This window comes from Rutidosis leptorrhynchoides, chromosome 1, assembly GCF_046630445.1.
Source record: "Rutidosis leptorrhynchoides isolate AG116_Rl617_1_P2 chromosome 1, CSIRO_AGI_Rlap_v1, whole genome shotgun sequence".
Lineage (NCBI taxonomy): Eukaryota > Viridiplantae > Streptophyta > Magnoliopsida > Asterales > Asteraceae > Rutidosis > Rutidosis leptorrhynchoides.
In genome coordinates, this window is record NC_092333.1 from 631,139,108 (window position 1) to 631,147,275 (window position 8,168).

An 8,168-nucleotide genomic window follows, 5' to 3' on the forward strand; every position below is an offset into this window, starting at 1 on the left:
CTTAAGAAACAAAAATTCATTAATGCATATAGCTACTACATCAATGTCTGAAGAGCAAGTGATTAAAGATCAGGTGAATGAAAGTGAATCATTAAATGAAGATGTATCAATGTCTGAAGGGCCATCAATTATAAATGAACATGATCAACTACTTGCAGACATAGATGCAGAACTTAATGGTAAATTTGTTGCAAATGATAAGAAGACTGCAAATGATAATGTTGAAGCTCCTAAACCAAAGCACGGACCATTTGTCCCTCCAAAAAGAAAAAAAATCTGAGAGAATCCTGCTTTTGAAATTAAGCAAAAATGTGGTCACAAAAGATGGGTCTGGGAGGTCTGCAGTGAATCCAATCAAGCTTACTTAGATTAGTAGAAGTAGTTACTACAGACTTTCTATTGAACCATAACTGTTATTTTGTTAACTATATTAAATGTTGCAAGTTTGATTATGTAATGAAGTTAAGTGTTTTGTTATGTATTTTGCAACTTGAACAATGTTGACTGGTATGTAATGTTTATGTAAGTTTAGTTTAAGTATGTGAAGTTTATGTAACTTGATTATGTAAGTTTTAATTGGTGTGTGTAATGGTATTCTTTTGTTTGTTTGTATTGGAATCTACTTTACTTGGAAAAGCTGCTGCAACTTCACTCTTCTTTGGGGAAAAAATTCGATTATCTTGTTTTGCATTTGATTCTCTTGTTTTGTCACAATCAACAGCCTACAACTTTGTTTGTATTGGTTTACTTTTGTAGTCTTTGAAAAGAAGGTCTTTTGTATTCTTTTGTTTGAAACGTGCATTCAATTTGCATTAATCTTGCTTTCAACTATATTCCAACAACCACATTAAACAAATACTACAATGCTTGCTGTCAAATGAAAATGCATTAATATCATAGATCAAAACACTTGCTTTCATTACAATGTCATCTACTTCTACTACATAATTCATTACAAAAAACAAATACTACAATGGCATTGTTCCAGATTCAAGATCAATTAACCTTTCTTAACATAAAACAAAGATAAAAACAACAATTAAAATTCCACAAATCAACTTCAACATTATGAGCTTCATCTTCATGTTCCCATAATGCTTCAACTGCTTTTTTTCATCAATCAATTCAAAAAAAAATCTGGTATACCATTCATTAGGCAGCTCTGGATCAATCCACTAGAAGAAGGTGCATCGTTGTTCAAGAGAGAGCATGTAATTTGGGCAACTCCTAAAATGATGAGCAGGGTTCGCTCTTGTTGAAGAAACCCATGAACCTGCAACATCACCACAAAAGCATCTTCGAATTCCATTGTTGTTCATCTTGCTCAGCAAAAGAAAAGAAGGATGGAGAAAGAAGATGGGAAACCCTAATTTGTTAATTGGGGATGGGGATGGGGATGAACGTACAAGTGAAATAAACATATGGGAGAATTAAACGTGATATAAATAAAAGGTTTTGGTGACTTGTAATTTCGTAAAAATATAAACACATGGAAAATCCATTTGGCAAATTTTTAATGACAAATTGGCCAGATGGCAAAAAACTACCCCAATTTTAAAATTTTCAAAAACGCAGTCCTTTTAGCGAGCAAAAATTAACATAGAGTCCCTTTCGGGCTTAGGCAAATTGGGGGTTATCTTAATTGTCAAATTTGACAACATAGGTTATCCTTTCGGACCATTTGCCCATTTAATTAACATAGCCCCAAAATTAAAAGGAGTGCACTAAAAGGGTGATAACTTTTAACTGAAAGGGTAGTAACTTTTGACTAAAAGGGTGCATGTTCCAAAATTTAAAGGAGTGATTTTTACCCAATTATAAACCTCAAACACCATAGCTTGCTACATATTATTTCACAGGCAACACAAACACAATCCATGACTACAGTTACAAATTAACAGCAACTCAAAACAAACTGAAGCTGAAAAAGAACATGTGAACATTATTTCTTTTACATAACAAGAAAACAAAAGAGAGAGTCTGTTCATATCTTTTTTGTACCAGCAGAGGCAAGTTCAACAGAAATGATGAATGTCGACTTAGTGGCCTCTCGAAGGTATTGCACGTCACCACTCATGAGTTTCAAAAGGTTTCGACTAATCAACAAACTTATTCCTTCTTCGGTCGCATCAACGCTGCTTCCAAACATTTGCCTTAACAGCTCTTCTGGCACCCCATCTCCGGTGTGTGTTATCCTAACAAACAAGGTTAATGTCAACACATATACATAACCTTAGCCAATAATTTTACAAATAAAAAATAACAACACGTGTCAAAGTTGAGTCTGGAGAGTGGAGATGGGTAAATGGGTTATGGGTGGGTCCGCTATTGATCCTTTTTTACAAATTAGATGAATATGGGTTCGGATGACCTGCTTACATTTTCACTCGTTAACCAATATATCAAACGCTATTTCTTTATATTAGTTTATGTTGATGAAAAAAAAAATTCACAGCATTTTGCAACATCTGCGGTCTTAAATCTTTTATTCAAAATAGTTTTTTTTTTTTTTTTTTTTTTTTTTGGTACTCTTAACAGATTATAGTTTTTGTAATAATAATATTACTAGTTATTTATAGTTACAGTTACTAGTTGCCAGTTATAGTTATTTACAAGTTTTTAGGGGAAAGGTGAAAAAAATAGAACGGGTCAACACGACCAAATCTTAACCCGTAGTGAGCAGTAATTCGGTAAACAGTTTTTGGATATCACTCTGTTTGGAAATCTTATTTCACCCAAACAAAACAATAATATCAACAAGAAAAGCCCAAATGACCCTATTTGGGTCAACTTTTCCTCTATAATTAAAAAGTACAAACCTGAGTTCTAAATTCACAAGTTGAACTGATTTGGCTAAATGATCTTTGGTCAGCTTTGCTGAAATCATGAGGACCCCACCCGATGGTGTAAAAGAGACCGATAACGACAAGAAATCTGCCAGAACTTGCTGAAGTCTTACACTGTCCCCAATTAGTTTCTCGGACAACGTTTCTTCAACTACGTTGTTCACAACTTGAATTCCCATTATGTTGCTCTTCGTCATTATTTGACTTACAGACGCACCCAAGATTAATTGGAGCGTAAACTCTGTCATTTCAAGTTCCAAATATCTGCACAATTTCGGTCAACTATAAGTCTCTAAAAAAGATTTTGTTAACGACAGCCCTTAGGCATGTCGTTAACGTGCATAAGTATATTGTACATAGCGGTTAAGATTGACTTTTTGATGGCGGTTATGCAAATACACAATGAATTTATGCACGTGAACAACAGTCCTAAGGGAAGTCGTCTGCAAAATCCATAAATGTATAATTAAAGAACTTATAATATTTATAATAAAAAAAAAAAAAACGTACCCGTCTACAATACCATCAAGATCAGTGTCATCAAGTACTTTATTAAGTTGTTTTTGACACAAAGCACTGTTATGAAGAAGTTCTTTCTGCTCGTCTCCCAGCTCGGTTCCCTCCATCATCTTTCTTGAAAATATAATCCCAGAAAGCGGATTTTTAATCTGTCTCCTAACATAAGCTAAAGCTTTAAGTCGTTTCGCTGCAATTTGCTCAGACAGTCTTTGAAAATGAATTGCTTGTTGAAGATCTTTACTTGCTAACTGCAAGAAACAGAAAATCCCAGTAACCGTACCCTCGTTATCGACTCGTTTACTCGCACATAACATGCAATCAATGTACTTTCTGGTTTTAGCGAAAAACCCAAATGAAATCTTTTCAGCTTCTTGACTAGTCAAAGCTTTGTTAAGAACAATGCCGAGGTTTACAAACGCTTCTTCGTTACTAAGCCGGCAGCATGCACCGTGGGACCCAAAAACCTCACCTAGAAGCATTTTGTCAATTACTTGTTCTCTTGACAATCCAGATAACTCGGTCATGGCTTGGTTCCATTCCGAGCACCAACCGAATTCATCGGTTCCAAAGATTGGTGGAATCAGTGGGTTCGGGTTATGCACTATAGCTTTGTAATCGCCTTCTATACGAGTGAACTTGTCCATTATGGTCTTTTGGTGAGTTATATCTTGTGCAATACAGCATACACCTACAACATTCTCGTTTACATCCTTACTTGCGCAAGCATTCACCACAAGCGTAATGGGTTTAGACTCGATCATTGATCCATGTGTTCTGATTTCGAATTGGACACCAGTTTCCTCTTTCCCTAATCATATAGAAACACAATGGCATTAAACATGATATGTAGCTATACATAAACCAACCTACCGGTATAGAGTTGACCCATTACCAAGAGGTTGTGGGTTCAAGTCTCATTGGAGACATCAATTTATATAATAGTACCATATAAGAAGGTCGAGGCAAGGTTGTGTTAACCCAGAAGCACATTACTTTTAAATGTTTTGTTATTACAACAAAATCGAAAAAGGCTGTATATATCAAAAAAGACTTTCAAACTGTTGACCCATTTGACTAATTTGAGTTAAAACACAACCCAAAGCGAAAAATTTATAATTTATGTGTACCAAGTTGTCGCCTTTAAGTCTTTAACACATAGTTTTGAGAAAGAGGATACCTTCGATGGCCAGATTTAGCATATTTTGGACAGTGTCAACCGAAGAATCTTCAACAAGGGTTAGCAAAGGACTACCAATGGCTTCTTCCATAGTCAAACCAGTCAAATCTGCTATCTTTGTGTTCCATCCATTAATCAAACCATTAACATCAACTGCAAGTATAGGAACCGAAGCAGTTTCTATCAGCCTAACCATCTCACTAGTGATTGCTTCTAATTCTTGCATCCCGTCAAGTTTAAGTTCATCAAAACCCGCCTGAATCACATCCTTTTTCGGTTCCACCACATCGTTCTCTTTCAACGCATTCCTCATTATAAGTTGTAACGAGTGAATAGCGTCCATCTCAAATTCCTTCCACGGAAAGCTCCTCCTTTTCACCACTTCCAAAAACGCTTTGAACGAAGACCTCGGGTGCATTCTTTTACCATCATCTTTTTCACCCTTCTCGTGTTTCGCACCACCCCATCTGATCTCGGAAGCCGTATTGGATCTAAACCAAAAAAGAATATCTTTTTCGGTTAGCCTAACTGAAGCCATCCCGCAAACTACGTCCCCAAGCGCAAGAGCCCCAGGATACCCCGCATCGTATAAACTATCGGTACTTAATCCTGTAGAATCCATATGGTATTCATATAGCCACGAGACTATATCGTGAATTTGAGACTCGGTGGGGCTCACACCCATTCGGTATACCTTATTTTTGTACAAAAGAGCCGCCCCGTCACATTTCACAAGATCCATGATATTCGGGCTTTGTACCACTATACCTAACGGGGCATCCCGCATTAGCAAGTCACATAAAAGTGTTTGTGTCCGTAAGATGTTCTTTTCAAGAATTTGGTTTTCCAATTCCAATTCTTTGTTGATGTGAATGGCGAAAACTTGAGCCAAAAACTCACACGCGTAACGTAATGGAAACGGGACGAACCTTGGAGTCGTATTGTGACACACAACTAAACCCCATAGCTTCTTTCTTTTATGTGGTTCAGAGGTTTCACCTTCTTCATCCATGTCGTTTATCACAACCGCCATTACTAAAGAGGCAATGGAGGTCATATTTTCCATATATTGTGCATGGCAACCATGTGGGGCCCGGAGTGTGGACCCACATAGCGTTAAATCCAACTGTAGTTTCTTGTCTTGAACTACTAGCACATTTTTGGATCGACAATCACATATCATTCGGACCTTATTCTTCATAAACAAGAATCTTGCAGCTTGAGGGATATCAGTGGCAGGATAATGTAAGCCGAGATATGGGTCGAGCCCAGGTTTAGTGATCTCGGCTACAACCTCCCCATGATCATCGTCGTGAAACTTATAAGCCATGACCCGGTCATAACCGGTGAGCTCAAAAACCTCCTGGACCATTGTGTCACACAACCGTTCGATACTGCCACTAGGTAATGATTGTAACCGAGCTATTGCTTTAGCTGCGTGTTTGTAAGATTGTAAGGCACCAGCAGCCGTCATCGGGACTTCATTGGGCATAACGGGCTCAAAATCTATGATTAAACTACCGGTGACGCGATGAATAATGGCATAAAATGGCTTCCCAGAAGTTTTACAGTGGACTAAAATGGGATTTAACAAAGACACCTCACTGAACCCTAATGCTTTATATAACGCGCTCGCGCTGGGACCCGCAAATATGGTTCTAACATCGGTACCGATCCCCAAAAGGGGATATTCACCAACGGTGGGTACGGCGTGACTCACCATCGTAAGCATTTCAGGGGCGTTTTCGGAATAAGCAACTACTTTGAGAGTTTTGTCATCTAGGGCTAATAAGCATCCAAATGGCTGAATCAACTTACCTTTTTGAATGTGGTGTAGATACGCGGTGGTTACCTTATCGGGACGAGGCTGTTCACCGCCACCTACTGTTGTGCTAACTTGCACCGAACTCGAGTAATCAAACGAGTCACCTGATTCATCGAAATCGGCATGGAGTCTTGCATCTACAGTGGTTTGTTGTATGATTCTAGCACTGTGTTTTGATCTTGCAGAATTGGTTGAAGACATGCTGTAATCAGATCTGATTACAATTACAAAATACAACATTAGAAACACAAATTACACAACTTTTGATCTTGATCATCAAAAACAAATCATTATAACAGTAAAGTTGTCAACTTTTCAAAATCCCACCACTAATTAACAGAAATAATGATATTATTGTAATCTTTGACTGGGATCCAAGAAACAACATCACCATCTTTGAACTTAATATGATAAAACAAAAATCACAATTTAAAACCCATATTTGAAATTAAAACACAAGGCTCTGTTTTGGTGTAACAAAATGGCCCACAGAATCATTGAAATAACGTTGACACAAAATCTCAATGTCAAATACAAATATTATGGAGTACATGATAGTGAATAGACACTAAATTGACCTCACTAAACAACTGTACAACACCCACATGAACAATAACTTAATTGCGCATTTAAATTTTTGCATTCAGTAACAACCAAATTTAACAAAATCAAAGGTACGCGCAACAAAACATTATTAAAATAAAGGACTGAAAGTACCTCAAGTTCAAAATCCAGTAATTGATGAGTCAACTGCGAACAAGTTCGATCAAATAGTTAAAAAGATTGAAGCTTTTTTGGATCACTAAAAAACCCATGTCCCCATTTCTTGAAAACCCTCGATTATCAATTGTAATCGATTGAAGTTGTTTGGAAGACGAAAGAAGTGTTGCAGGTCCACACCAACAATCTCTGCTTAAAATGACAGGTACCCGTGTATTATGCTGTGACAAATTAATATTTTTATATTCAAATAACATAAAATATATGTATAAAAATAGTAAGTGGGAGACACCCACTTGACACAAAGCAACGAAGATTGGCGGTTTGATTACTAAAGACGGAAATAATGGCAGTTGAAACCTGGAAAATTATGTAAAGTTGTAAACATATTACTCCGTACACATTATGATAATAAAATAAGGTTATGTCTTACACCACTCTCAATTTAGGGAACGGATTTGAGGGTCTTCAATATTTGCGCTTGCAAATATTCCATAATTTAAAAGGGCTTATAATTTAACGATATGTATTAATTGTAAACAATATTGTTATTGTTATAATTCAGTAGGCTTATAACTACCTTTAGTGGTTTGATTCTTGATGTTATAATTCAGTAGGCTTATAACTACCTTTAGTGGTTTGATTCTTGATGTTATAATTCAGTAGGCTTATAACTACCTTTAGTGATTTGATTCTTGATTTAGAATACTAATAATGAAGTGTAAGAACAAAGATGATAATGGAGAGAAAGAAAGAAACACTTTGTAAGTGTGAGAAATGGTGCAAGTTTAATGCTTGCATTCATGAGTATTTATAGCCTAAAATCTCAATATAAAAATACATACTTTGTGTACCAAAATTGACTATATGTATACACCAAAATTGACTATCCATATCTATATTATTATTATTATTATAACACTCCCCCTTGGATAGCAATTTTATTTTGTTGAAGATCAACTATAAATTACTGCCTCGTTAAAAACCTTGCTAAAGAAAACCCAGTGGGAAAAAACTTTAGCTAAGGGAAAAAGAGTGCAGCATGGAGTTGACTCCCCCTCAAGTAGACATCGCTTCAGCT

At 36.4% G+C, this 8,168-nt stretch overlaps 1 protein-coding gene across 1 annotated transcript; it reads right to left on the reverse strand.

Annotated features, from left to right (window-relative positions):
* Window positions 1–1,828: 1,828 nt before the first annotated feature.
* Window positions 1,829–7,365, reverse strand: LOC139885642 (phytochrome A1). The gene is made up of 5 exons (XM_071869391.1): window positions 7,085–7,365; window positions 4,543–6,581; window positions 3,357–4,173; window positions 2,820–3,110; window positions 1,829–2,195 (listed from the first exon to the last, which is right to left on the reverse strand). Exons 2-5 carry the CDS (start codon window positions 6,566–6,568, stop codon window positions 1,985–1,987), a joined length of 3,345 nt encoding a protein of 1,114 aa, XP_071725492.1. The 5' UTR covers window positions 6,569–6,581; window positions 7,085–7,365; the 3' UTR covers window positions 1,829–1,984.
* Between the last annotated feature and the right edge of the window lie 803 nt (window positions 7,366–8,168).